Here is a 14,526-nt window from a genome sequence, read left to right on the forward strand (position 1 = left end):
TGAGGACCCCTCTGTAACCCAGAAAGCTTGGGAGACAGACATACGGAGTCTAACAACGGGAATGCTCATGTGTTTCAGGATGGAGAAGCGGGCCAATATTCAGATGTGACTGGAGTTGGCCCTGAGAGAGCAGGCTGTCACCTGGGCTGATGGGTGCTCTGCGATGCTGAACGATGGTGACTCTCCAAGGAGAGGGGCAGCATCCACGGCGAAGGCGGCTCCAGTGCAGCTGTTAGCAGGAAGAGGAAGGCAAAGTCGTCTTGACTGAACCCACCTAAGTGCCAGGTCCTGACGACTGCGAGGGGAAATGAGAACTCAGTGAGTGCCTAAGGCAGCAGTGGAGCACCTTTCCCTCCAGCCCTCCCACCACTGCAGCCCTGCCCTCCTCAGAGATTCGGTCATGCTTACCCAGAGCACACTCTGGAGGATAAGGATGCGGGAGAACAGTGCTCCTTGTCACTTAACTTCTCAGGAGGCAGCAACAGTAATGACGAATTCAGCACTGTGTTTTTATCTCTAGTCAAAGTCAAAACAGCCAGTGCCCACAATTCCAGCCTCATCCTGTGGGATGAAACCAAATCCAGAGGGAGTGTTGGGGAGAGCACAGTATCCAGGATGGCCTTTTGTTCTTTTTTGACTTTGAAATTCTTATCACATAAATATTACCTTTCAAAGAAATCGTCTATAGTACAAAAAAAGTACATAAATGATACAACCATTCTCTCCAGAAGTAATCACTGTACAGTTCTTATGTGTCCTATGAGATCATCTAGGTGTATCTACATATGCTCTTATCCACCCCCAAATGGTTTTCCCTCCAGAAATATTACATACAGTAGAGTTGTATCATATAAGTGTTTAACTTTTGTAAATTTAACTATTTGTGCCAGGGTCATTTCACTAACCAAGCACATGCCCCAGAATAAGCGTGAGCAGGGAGGGTGGTGCAAGATTTCAGTTCTCTCAAGTGAGTCCAGTGTTTAAAGAAACATTTTTCCTTCAAGCCCCTAAATTCAAGGCAAGTACTTCATCTGGAGCTCGAACTGGGAGATGGTGATCTGTTCCAATGCTGAGGAACACTAGATGTGCTGATTGTTACAAAAGGGCAAGTGAGGCTCCAACAAGACTCCTTCCTAAGGTGTTTAAGAGCAATCTGGAATATATGCCGTTTTGTCTAAAGCTCCACTTGGGATCCACCCCTCAGTAAGATGATTCTACTGGTGATACACTATTCAGTTTCTTTCCATTTAGTTTCTCTTGGAAGTTGTTCCAAATCAATATCTATAGATGTCTTGTTCTTCAAGTGCTTATTGTAAGCTATTTCACAGCATGAATGTATGGGATGTTCTTTGGAAAGAGTTCTATTTTCATACCATAAAGAAAGAGAAATGTCACCATTAAAAAAGACACAAACTAAGAACAAATTTACAAACCAAGAATATAACATTTTATTCATTTCTGGATTATGAGTATTACACAGCACATACATATATTTAGATAATATATAAAACAAAGAACAAACCATAGGAAGAAATATTGGTCTGAAATTGCCTTTACGGGACATCTTTAATTCTGTAAGTTCATGGTAAATGTGTCTCCCCACACACCGAGGCAGGCAGCAAGATAAACTCTGGCATTCATGTATCAAAGGACAGCTTATCCCCCACTGTACTTACAATGCACGGCACAGTCACTGGTAGCCACAACCAGGGACGCCAAGGAGTAGGTAAAAGAACCGCAGCACAGTGAACTAATATAAATATTTGTTTTTTGCATTGTCCTCCAGACAGTTTCCTTTTTAAACTAAGAGTCACATCCAGGGTCTATCCCTTGAGTGGCATTCCAGTTATTGCTGAAGGGGAAAGAAAAAAAAATAGAACAAAGGCATCAGTTTAAGTTATTAGAAAACAGACGGTCAGTGCCACTGACCCCCTACCTCTAGTGACACTCAAAGGCATGCTGGACTGTGGGGAGATGCATATGTGTCACCAGTGGGCACGCATGTAAGCACCCATTGTCATGTCAGAGGGGACAGATCGGCTGATAGTAATTTGGGGCTGATGAAGAGGTTCAGATGGAGATATTCTGCAAGGAAGGCCTGGGAGCAGGAAGCAGCAGGATGCCCCTCAGGAGAGACGGTATCACTTCATGGAGGTGAGACAGCAGTAACAGAACATTTCATGGGATCATTCCTGATTCAGTGCTGGTGGTGGAAGACCTAAGATCTTATGATGTAAAAGTCCTCCATACTCCATGTCAACACAGAGAGGCTCTGTAGCTGAACTTGTAAAACAGAGCACTTTCCAGGGACACAGCTTCTACAACTCACTGTCTGGCCTTCCTCTGAGGAAAGCTGGCTTACCTTTGCCTTATTCTGAACTGGGAGATACAGTTTGAACTCTGCTGGCAGTTCGTCTTCTGAGTAGAGTCTGTCTGAGAAGTAAACCCGTCGGATGCGACAGTTTGCATGGATCTGTGGATGCAAGACTTAAAATAAGTCTCAAAATATGATTGTCTTTCCTCTTTTCCTGATGTTCCTTGACCCCCCGCATGGTGCCGTCAAAGCTTCACCTCTGTGGCATCTCCTCAGCGTGGCTTAGGGGTAGATTTTGACAAGAGGGAGATTTTACTTGCTGTATTCTCCCACTGTATCTGAGCAGATTCCTGAGTAGGTCCTGGGCCTCTCTGAGGTGAAAGCCCCCTGGACAGTGACTTGGGAACTTTAGCCAGAAACCCACACTGTTCTGTCACCTGGGTCACAAGCCAGTGACAAACAGAGCCTAGACCCCTCTCCCATTTGGGGCTCCATCTGGAAAAGGAGCCAGTACCTGCACCCTGAGGGTCTCAATGTAATTTGTGCCATATGCCCGCCGAGTGAAGTCTGACAGGTTGAACTGAATCTGGTTCCAGCCGTCATCCAGCCGCATGGGCATGGTACAGATGAAGGGTTTGACCCTGGTGGTGCTCTGGTAGTTACTTGCCCGAAACCGCCGACGCACATTCTTGTCATCTAGTACCTATGAAATATAGAGAAGAAACACATTAACTCTATCTTGGAAGAAGCAAACAACCTTGATAAGACGAGGACTTGAAACTCCCACAGCCTGGTTTCCCAAGGCTGAGACCCAAGGGAGAATAAACAAACCAGATATAGGTCACACTAGATGCAGACGGCCCGGAAGTAGCTAGTTTATCTTGTCTGTTGCCAAGACAACACCAGCTGCTTATGACATATGACACATGCATCAGGCCCCCAGACCATAGCATGATTCCATAAACATTCTTCCCTTTGAAAAATTAAAAAAGCTAGACTTGAGACCAACAATAGCCCAGTATTAAATAGTAACTTCCCAAATGGACACTACTCTAACCCTCAAGCTTTGAACTCTTGTAGCTATTGATTAGATTTTCTAGATGCTTATTGCTTCTTTTAAAACTTGGCATTAAACTTTGATTGATAATACCAAAATAATAATGCCATAATAATAATGCCATAATAATAATGGTTGCGGGCTTCCCTGGTGGTGCAGCGGTGGAGAGTCCGCCTGCCGATGCAGGGGACACGGGTTTGTGTTCCGGTCTGGGAAGATCCCACACGCCGCGGAGCGGCTGGGCCCGTGAGCCATGGCCGCTTAGCCTGCGCGTCCGGAGCCTGTGCTCCGCAACGGGAGAGGCCACGACAGTGAGGCCCGCGTACCGCAAAAAAAAAAAAAAAAAAAAAAGGTTGCATCAAGTGTACAGCAGAGGCAGAAAAGAATACATACAAAAGGATAAAGATACTTTCCTGCAGCCACTTTTCTCCTATAAATTGACAGGACATCTCTTTGGTATAGCCAAGAGTGTAGAGATTCATGTGCACATACTTACCTGTACTTCAAAGGTAAAATATTTCTTCAGGTTTTTGATAATCATGACAAGGAAGGGAAGTTTAATTCCCAATGTTTTCTTTGGGTCTGCAGGACATGTGATATATGTGGTGCTGTAGAAAGAGGAAACACCAATAAACACACTACTTGCCTTTTCCTTTGTGGTATGCACAGCAATAACACTCAGTCCAAGAGGATAAATTGGAAGGCAGATCTAAAAGATCCAGATATGTCATCCAATGATCCCTCAACCCTTAAGTTAAGCTAATGTGTTAAAAAAAAGTGCTGGACTCTGAAACAAAAGTTTAACGTAGCACTAGACATCAACAATAAAATATCTGAGAAACAAAGCCAGACCAGTGGATCTGCAAGTTCTTCCAGTGAAAAAAGATTTAATTCTGGTCTAAGAAACTATCAAATGATAGAAAACCAAAACTAAGACCATTGTAACACTCAAAACTACCCTGGCCATCCACTGGATGACTACTGTAAACCCATACCTCCACATAAACACATCTGGGTTAAATATTAATAACTAAGACTTATACAGCACTAAGTGCTAAGCAGGTTTTAAGTGTTTTACACACATTCACTTACTTAATCTTCACAATAATTCTACAAGGAAGACGTACTGTTATCCGTATTTCACAGGTGAGGAAACTAAAGCCTGGGGGATTAAATAACTTGCCCAAGGTGAGCTCTAAGTAGCAGAGATGGATTCACACCAGGCAGTCTGACTCTGCAGTCCATGCTATTAACCTCTATGAATGTACTACCTCCTGGCATTCCATGTCTCTGGGAGAACAGAGTGTCAACCTACCTGACATTTGTTCCTTCAATCTCTAGCACCAGGGACTGGATGTCATTATCGGTGATTCTTTTGATGTGGCCATTCCGTACCTACAAGGGATGAAATTAAACTGGTTAGTACTGAAATATCGACAAATAACTCTGTTAAGATTTTGAAGGCTGAATGGGACTATTTAAAGCAGCGGTCTCCAACCTCTTTGGCACCAGGGACCGGTTGTGTGGAAGACAATTTTTCCACGGACCAGGGTTGGGGGTGGGGTGGGATACGGTGGTTCAGGCGATAATACCAGCGATGCAGAGCAGCAGATGAAGCTACCCCGGCTCGCCCGCCGCTTACCTCCTGCTGTGCGGCCCGGTTCCAAACAGGCAGCGGACCAGCACCGGTCCGCGGCTCAGGGGTTGGACACCCCTGATTTAAAGAAAACCACAGTAGCCCAAAGGGCATAACACAGAAGTTTGTGACACGATATGTGAAAGTAAGCCATGCTATTACCTCTATACAGGGCCCAATCAACCACCACAGGAGTTGCAGGCAATTTGGCAATCTATAAATCAGGACAAATTTCTTCCCAAAGAAATCAACTCAATTTAGATCCAGCTAACATTTACCAAGCATCTACTATACACTAGGAACATTCCTAACAACAACGAGCTCAGTCCTAACAACAACAACAAAAATCACAAGGTCGTTGGTGTTGCTTCCACTTTACAGACGTGGACACTGACACTCAGGGAGTGCAGACGACAGACCCTAAGTAAGAGGGGCAGGATTAACGCCAGGCTTTCCACTGCCCTACAATGCCTCACATAGTTCTCTGGCCAGAAAGGTCAAGTGCTGAGTGTCACTGAGAGGGAGGGTAGCAACCAAAAACCGAACGTATTACTACCCCAGGTTTACTCCTACTTCATGCTTCCTTATCTTCTTTTCCCTAAGTTTCTACTTTTTCAAGTATGAATTCGAGTCCCATCTGTGCCGCACACAGAAGCCTTCTTTAGCATTTTCAGCCTACACTGACCTCTCTTCTCTCTGATTCATTTTTCTTGCTCATGTAGCCTAGACTACATAATTTAGCACTTCATCCTACATTGTTTTGCATTGTTTGCTGCATATGTAGGGGGAATATGATGGAGAGGAATCAATATTCGATACGGATTCCTCCTCTCAAAACATATTTAGGAAAGCACAACTATCTTCAAGCATTACATCCAAGCACCTTATATGGACAGAGCAGAGACATGCAAAGGCACTTCTGAGACAGGGCTGGACTGTTAGGGCTGAATGTATTAACACATGAAAAAGATCAACCAGGTTTAGAACCTGATGCATCAGAATGACAAGCATGTGGTCTTTTACTAGGTATAGTGAAAACGGCTGCCTGTGCTGTCATATTCAACAACTCATCACGTGGCTTTCCATGAGACTTGCATATGGGGAGAGAATACAGCGTTGAGTCTGATAGTTGTATTGTTCAACACAATTATTAATAACATGGCATTCTGTCTTTAGACATCAGTCTCTGCGTGCTCTGTTCCTGTTAATTTGATGCACTTGTGGTGTTCATGGCTATTCCCCAGGCAACATCTGATATCACTGCCCATCTTTTTCTGCCAGATGCAACTGAGTCTTGTCTCCTCAAAAAAGTATAAGCTGAAGGGTAAGGACCAAGTATTAAACATCATTTATATGTTCTATAGTGCTTAGTACTCTGCTAGGCATAAACTAAGCATTGAAATATTTGCTGACTTCTGGAATTTGTCATCCTAAGAGTTGGCACATATGAAGAGATTCAAGGAGGATTTTTCAAAAATTCCTGGATAACATATCTCCCATGGGCTATTATGGGAAGCCAGAGATCCTAAGGTATATCACAACACTAGTGAGGTTACCAGCATAAAGAATGCCTTCCCACAAATCATCCTTTGGTACCCATTGTCAGAGACAGAATGCTGAGTGGATGGGCCCCAGATCTCTGCCAGTGTAGCATTTCTGGATTCTCAAGTCACAAACATCACATTGAAGTGCTTCTCAAACAAAGCTGGCGACATCCAATGCCCTCCTGCTTTGAATTCTGGGCCTCTTTCCAAGGGAGATTAAAAGCACAAAGACTTGGATCACAAAGACTTGTAGCACATGCCAACACTGCCCACCTCATTCCCCATATAAATGCTCCCAAAGTGGCAATATTCCTCCTCTATTTGCTAGCCCACAGCTGCTGTGGAAAATCAGGCAGACTTCTCGGTAAAGGAGGAATTCATCAAGAAATTTTTCCATATAATATGTTGCAGGCACACTGATAAGAGCTGACAGTATCCCAACAAGATGCAAATACTAATTTTATAACATACCACTAATTATTCTCTATAACTTCTTTCTTAAAAAGGTACCGAATGCAACAAACCAAACAGATGGTTAAATTGAAAGGATTAAGTAATTAGGGTCCAAAGACTACTATTGCTAAAAGGCAACACATTGCAATTTAGCCAACATTGTAAGTGGGACCTCAGATCTTACATCCTGGAAGGTCTCTCTGACTACAGTCACGGGAAGCCTCCCTCAGCTCCAGAAAACCCAGCCAGATTTCACAGGGAGGAAATGTTAGGACGTTTGCCTTCTGCCCATCTCAAAGTTTATATCACTCCAGTAAATGTGACTACTCAGGTCTTTACAGAAGAAAACAATGCCTTACACTGCACACAGAAGCCAACAGACTAAAAGCCAAAACAGACTTTGTGTGTTCTTACACTTCTGTCCCAGGGGCAAACTAACTTTCAGTTGGACTGTCAGTAACTTCTTAAGAGAAATTCCTTTCACAACACATAAACTACCACACGCACAAACTTAATTCTTACAAAATTAATTAACATAGCCCGTAAAACATGAGAACCCAGAGGGGGTAAAGGCAGCTTTTTCGAAGGAATGCCCAACAGTCTCTCTAGGGTTTTAACCTGCTTAGTGGCGAGAACAGTCTAAATAGAGCTTTGCCCAAGGAGAAAGTTCAGTCCTCAAAGAAGAAAAGTATTCTCATATCACAAGCTGCCAGAGCTTTAAAATCAAATTAAGGTGATTTCTTAGTGAATTATGATTTTTCTTCTTTATTAAGTTCAAAGGGCTGTAAATACAAATTCACTGGAAGAAGAGTGGAGTGGGGCCAGGGGTGCAATTAACCAGAGATATGGGTGGGAAACGTCCCCAAACTTCTCTCTAGGCTCTAAAACTACAATCAAAGGAGAAAGAGAGGTGGACAATTTGGGGCAAGGCCTCCCAACCACTCTGGCAATCTGGCTGTCACTGCCTTAAGTTGTAAAGGTCTTCCAGGAAGCAAGCCCCTCCCCAGTCCAGCTTCTGACAAACATGTATAACAAGACACATGGACTCAGAAAGTATCAACTTCCTTTCCTTAGCTTCTTCCAGTTCAGAGGCCACTAGGCAGGCCTGGCTTTGAAATGAAGATAAAATGAACTGGTCAGCATTTATTGCACATGGTGGAAGTAGGTTTTATTTTACTTCCCTCTCTAAATTAGAAAGTGCCTATTGTTTTTGACTTGCTAATTTTTTTATTTCATGACACATTCCTGTAGTGTGGCCTATGAGTGTTTTATTCCTCCAAAATAATGATAATGAATAAAGCCAATCTTACATTTTTTAATTTCATGATCTCCTCCCCTCCCCCACCCCCCGGCCCCAACTATGAGGTGGAGGTACTTTAGAAGCTTCAGAACCCAGGCTACTGGCAATTAACAATCAGAATGGTTCTCAGCCTCTGCAGGCACCAAGAAGGGAATCTTCAAGCCCTTTTTTGCAATCACTCTCCCAGGCTTTCCATGGTTGCTGGGACAACTAATAAAGAACACTGATTTTTTTTTCCCCCCAACGTAAGCCCCAGGGAGGAGAGTCAAAGCTGAGGGGGGAAAATACTACTGGGATAGGGAGGAAGCTGGCCAATGCTCTATATTTCGTCAAGTGCTTTAAAAATAACGAGTTGTATCCGTTCCCTACTCCCACCTTTCTTTTTTGTGGCTCCACCCACTTGTCCTGGCAGACAGCTGAGCCCTCAGCCATCTGGCATCCTAGTCTTAATGACACATGTTCCAATTTACATTAAGCCTTTAGAGCTGTCCATTTCAGCAGGAAAGTTTCTGCCCTGAGCTAGGGGCTGGGCTCTAAGTCAGAAAACAGGCAGAGGGAGACCTCTGTGGGGAGAGCTGGGCATAGCTCTGTCTCAAGCCCTGGGCCTTGTAGGCTCCAGTGGGTTAAAGGCTTCTCTTCCTTTGCGGCACGTAACAGGGACTATCCAAACAGCAGACAGACAACTTTGGACATTTACAAACAACCCTTTAGTTAAAGTAAGGACAATTATATGTATTGCTAACCAGTCTCTTCCTAAGAATGCCTTGAAAGGGCAAGTGTAACTAAAACCCAGGCCTTTGCCCAATTATAGTAAAAGCTATTTTTTTGGAAAAATGAATAACATCCTCAGATTGACCCAGGGATAATCTGAAAAAAATAGTTTTAGTACTTTCACGTCCAAATGCTCTCAATTCTACTACTAGAAATTTAACATGTACCAACAAGGTTTGCTAATTAAAAGTTAGGGTGTGGGAACTTTTTTTCTGGAGAGAGACTGTTCATTTTTAAAATTAGGAACTGGGAATGGGAATCTAATATTTTCCAGCAACAGCCACAAAAACTCTGGTTCTAATATTTCGTTTGGGAATGGGGAGGATCAGCAGCAGAGAAAGACAAGGTGAGCAGAAAGAAAGAGAAGCTTGTATGAGTTAACAATCTCATGTAGTAGATTTTTAGGGTATTACCAGTAAAGTCTGAAAGTTACATGTTTTACACAGGCATAAGTGGGAAAAGAACCTCCTGGTATTTTCTTTACAAACCGGAAGTAATGTTTACATTAAACATAAAAAGTCCTTTAATAATGTAGTATTTGCTGATTCCAGAAGTTAAGGGAGCATTAAGAAATCCCTAATTTCTGCTAAACTCTTGGTTTGAAAAATTACAAAGGTCTCTATCAGGAAGCTTACCGTCCAGCCAGGAATACAGATCTTGAGAAGCTAATTTCAAGTATGATGAGAAGGAAGTAGAGGTTCTATAAGTGGATATAAATTAACTTAACCTGAGGAGGTACCTTTGAGCTGAGACCTAGAGACTAATGAAGAGGGGTAGGAGTGGGTCCCAGGAGAGGGGCCGGCAAGTACAAAAGCCTAAAGCAGGAGAGAAGAGACTTCTTTCAGTTCAGTAGGAGGTCAATACTAGAAGGGGGATCCTGTGGGACGTCAGCCTGGAGAGCTAGTTAAGCAGGTACCAGACCACAGTCTGTGTGGCCTTAGAGCCATGTTAAAGTTTTGGATTGGGAAAGCCATGGTACACTGACTAAATTATTCTCATTTCAGAAGTCTGGAGTTACTGTACTTCCTATTCCTAGGCATCTGAATATTGGGCTCAGTTATAAATTTTTCACTTACTTTTGAGCAAATGCCTCAGTTCCCTGCCCTATTTAATAATGTGTGCCATAACTGTTGCTAAGCATTTATATACATCTTCATTTAATCTCCATAACCATGAGAAGGAGGTGGATTACAAGATGAGAGAACTGAGTAGTTGAGTACTTGCCCAAGGTTACACAGCACAGGACATATGACAGAGCCAGGATGCAAATCCAAGGTGTCTGACCACACTCTGGCACTGGAGTTTCAAGGTAAGATACTATTCTTCCCCCTAAGGAACCTGTAGTCTAGTGGGAGATATACAATAAATAGGCAACTGCCATTCAGCGTGATATAGAGCGCCACAGGAGCACACAGGAGACATAAACATTATTTCATTGGGAACTTAAGTTAAGCTGAGATTTGAAGGATGAGATGGGGGGAGGGGCTGAGAACTTCAGAGTGTCAGATAAATGCAGGTATTGCAAATGTAGCCACATCCCCAAAATGAATTTGCAAATTAACTGTTACTATGAATATGGCATTCACTCCTCATATTCATAAGGAGACACAGAGCCTAAATGAAGCCAAACCTAAGTTTTCAAAGACTGCTCTTCACCGTAAACAAATAACAGAAATTCTCTCTCCATAAACTCAGGAAGGAGAATAGTAAAGTTTTGTGAAATCAAAATATGTAACAACTAAAAACAGGCACTTATAGCCAAGATGTACCTACTAGCAGAGGGCAGGGTCATTTCTAGATAAATGTGGACAGTCCTTCCCTCCCTCCATCAAACTTTGCCCTTATTACAACTTTGCCTTATTCGGAATCATGGGAGTGGGGAAAATGTCTTCTCTTCCCTAACTTTGTATCTCCCCAAATCTATACAATGCCTGTCACTTTGCTGTTGCTCAATAAATCTTTGATAAGAATATCAGTTCCCAGTGTTTCCCCTTCTGGACTGGATTCCCAACACTTTCTGAGGACTTTATAATACAGCTGAGTAAAGGAACACATACACCAAAGCCTATGGATCTGGCCCCAAACTTTCCTTTTTTCCTCCCTTTCCTTCTCTTGCCTCAAGGGGGAAAAGTTCACAGATAAACACTTTTCAATCTAGTCTAAATAAGAAGAGTAGAAACATATAATTTATTTTTACTATTATGAGAATTTTGCTTAAAATGAGTGTTCCTCTAAAGGTTTTCTTTGCCAAAATGTCTGCTTAATTTACTCCATGTAACCCTGCCAGTCGATCTTCTAACAATGTTTTCACACAGGTTTATGTTATTAGGGTACCATCCGACCTCTAGTGGCGTTGTTAAGGGACACAGTGCACCATGGTTACTTTGCTTTTATATTCCGTGTGCAAACATGTTGACTACTCAAAAAGCTGCATTTGAAAAATAAAACACACTACAAAAGATCAAGCCCAGAAGGGTTAAAATGGGGCAACTCTGATAAAAGTTTCACCTGACAGAAATGCTGAGGCCTCTCTACCACTGGAATTCTTTGTGTTGGTAAGTTCTCTGACCTGCTCTGAAAACCTCTCCTCCTAGATCAAGCCCCATTCTCTATATCAATTGCCTCATATTGACACTTTGGTTACAATCCCAAGTTCAACTGGCATACAATCCACTCTCTCCTTGCCTTCGGACAGTCCAAAATTAAGTCAAGCCACAGCTGAGAAGCCATCATCTTTACAAAGTTCCCAGGTACACTCATTCCGGGTTCTCTTTGTACAGGTACAATTTCGGAGTTTAAAGTGTTTTTTATTCCAATGTGAACAAAACCATGGAACTGAAAAACTCAGTAAAATGTAGGAAAACAGTTAAGGAACTGCTCTCTTGGGTAATAAGTAACTCTTGGCATTAGCTCTGGTTTGTGGACAGAATCACTGTGAAAGAGGAGAGCTGGTCAGATTTCTCACACACGCATAAGGCCAAACTCGTTACATTCAGATCTTTCAACTATCTTATAAAAATGACATTGTGAACACACCATCCCCAAAGCTGCTCTCAGAAAGCAGAATTCCCTAGTGGCAACAGGCAGAAGGCTGTCCATGTTCTCTCCTAATCTCTATGTGGCCCCAAACCTTCATCTGTGGATAAGGGAAGACAGGGAATTGTTCTGAGATGATATCCAAAATTCTTGGCCTCATTACCAATGAACTGCTTATTTAGATTATCCTACATTCTTCTCTATAAAAACAGCATTCAACATACCACCTCTCTCCATTGTCCCCGAAGGAGTGCAGTACTAAGGTTATACCCTAAATCACCTGTCTTCCAATGTACAGTGCTTTATATTAACTTATATTCAAAAAAGGTACGGATGACTGGGAATTTGCATGAGAAAGGAAATATCAAAGTAATTAAATGCAGACCAACTCATAGATTGCTAGGCACACATGCCCCCAATCAACATCTCCAAAAAGTGGACAGGGTCACCATCTCCCAGAGTCAGTGAAAGTTATCATCTAGTGGATGCCTGAATGAAGATGATGAGGCTTGTACTTGGCGTTCAGCTTGTTAACCCAGACAACACTTTATCACCATTTTGCAAACTCTCTGATGGAGATCAGCCACTGAAGGCAGAGTACAGACCCCAAGTCACAGTGAGTGTGGAGCAGGTGCCAAAGGCCACCGAATTCCGGCTTGGCTGGGATCAGTGGGAGGAAGGGAGCAAATGAATGAAACCCAAACATAACTGAGTTCTGGCTGTGCCTCTATAAGGGGGCCTGGAACAAAGGCTCTGTGTCTAGTGCCCAGCACAGTGCCTGGTACAACACAGGATATCAGTAAATATTTGTGAAATCAGTGAACAGCGGTTCCTTTCATCTGCGCGTTCCATTCCACAGCGGTTCCTTTCATCTGCGCGTTCCCGAAGCAACCTCACGTGAGTTTACGCTTTTCATGCCGTGAGACGTGCACTATCGACCCCACCATATAGATGCGGAAACCGAGGCTGAGGAACCGACTGGCCCAGTCAAGTCTGCCGCGAGGGGCAACTGTCCTAACCACACTACTGCCGCAGGACACTTAAACCCCAGGCACGCCCACCCCACAAGGCAGCCCCCGCGGCTTACACGGCGCCCCCACCTCGCGCCTCAGTCACGCCAGGCTGGGGACAGGAGACAGCAGAGACCGCCCGGCCTCCCCCAGGCGCCAGTTCGACACAACTGCCCGCTACCCCGGGCCCAGCCCCGGGCCCCCGCCCCGCCGCCGCCCCCAGCTCCTGACCTTTTTGTCCCAGATTTGCAGGGGCTTGCTGCCAATGCTGTAGAGGATAGAAAGGAAGCCGCTCTGGAACGTGTTCTTGAACATCTCGCCCGCGGCCTTCTCCTCAGCCGCGCCGAAGACGACCTAAATATTGGCACCAAGTGGCGAAGGGAAAACAGGGGGCTGGCCCTAGTCCGAAGAAAGGACGCTGCGCTCCTGACCTCCCGATCCGTAGCCACAGACAGCTGGACTTGGACACGCGACGCTGCGTCCGTGAACTTCAGCTCCCATAAGAACTAAGCCACCTCAACACGGAAACCACAGCAACTGCCGCCCGCACCGTTCTCCCCTCCTTAAATGGAGGCGGTGGCCGCCCGCCGCCTGCGATGGATCCCTCCGCCTCCTGAGGGCGCTGAGCCCAATCCCGCCACAGGGCCCACAGACTTCCTGTTCCTTCCGCTTAAGCCCCGCCCTAGTTCCGACTCCTCGTGAAAAGAACTCCTTTGCCAAGGGACTATTTTTCCATCGTTGTCCCATAGCTGCTTTTAGAAAGCGGAAGGAGACAGGATTATAGAATATGTCGTTAGAAGCTACTAGTGTCATGGAAACCTGGCGGGGGTGGGGTCAAAGCGCGTGAAGGCCAGGCCCCGCCCCCTAAGGGGCTAGGAGGAGTTACAAAGGCAAAAGAAAAGTGAGGAAAGGCACGGAAGGTGGCTCGGATAAGCTTACCTGGTGTCCTGAGAATGACAAATAAATACTTGTTGGCCGAGTACTGGATAAGTTTAAAGCAGCTAACCAGTATTGCGCACTAACTGTGCTAAATGCCTTATAGGCATCTGCTTTAATTATTGACAGGATCGTTATGAATACTCCACATAACTTGTGGGATGAAGTCAAAGCAATACTTGGAGGAAAATTTATCGCCTTAAATGCATGATTAGAAAACAAGGCCTGAACATTAGGATAAAAGCAGAAATTAATGCAATTAAAATAAAGTTGAGGGCTTCCCTGGTGGCGCAGTGGTTGAGAGTCCGCCTGCTGATGCAGGGGACACAGGTTCGTGCCCCGGTCCGGGAAGATCCCACATGCCGCGGAGCGGCTGGTCCTGTGAGCCATGGACGCCGAGCCTGCGCGTCCGGAGCCTGTGCTCCGCAACGGGAGAGGCCACAACAGTGAGAGGCCAGCGTACTGCAAA

At 44.4% G+C, this 14,526-nt stretch overlaps 1 protein-coding gene across 1 annotated transcript; it reads right to left on the bottom strand.

The window, feature by feature from the left end:
- Positions 1-1,424: 1,424 nt before the first annotated feature.
- CFAP20 (cilia and flagella associated protein 20) lies at positions 1,425-13,673 on the bottom strand. Its single transcript, XM_065898934.1, has 6 exons — positions 13,353-13,673; positions 4,687-4,766; positions 3,868-3,979; positions 2,829-3,017; positions 2,363-2,473; positions 1,425-1,852 (listed from the first exon to the last, which is right to left on the bottom strand). Exons 1-6 carry the CDS (start codon positions 13,434-13,436, stop codon positions 1,847-1,849), a joined length of 582 nt encoding a protein of 193 aa, XP_065755006.1. The 5' UTR covers positions 13,437-13,673; the 3' UTR covers positions 1,425-1,846.
- Between the last annotated feature and the right edge of the window lie 853 nt (positions 13,674-14,526).

Source organism: Phocoena phocoena, chromosome 20, assembly GCF_963924675.1.
Source record: "Phocoena phocoena chromosome 20, mPhoPho1.1, whole genome shotgun sequence".
Classification (NCBI taxonomy): Eukaryota; Metazoa; Chordata; class Mammalia; order Artiodactyla; family Phocoenidae; genus Phocoena; species Phocoena phocoena.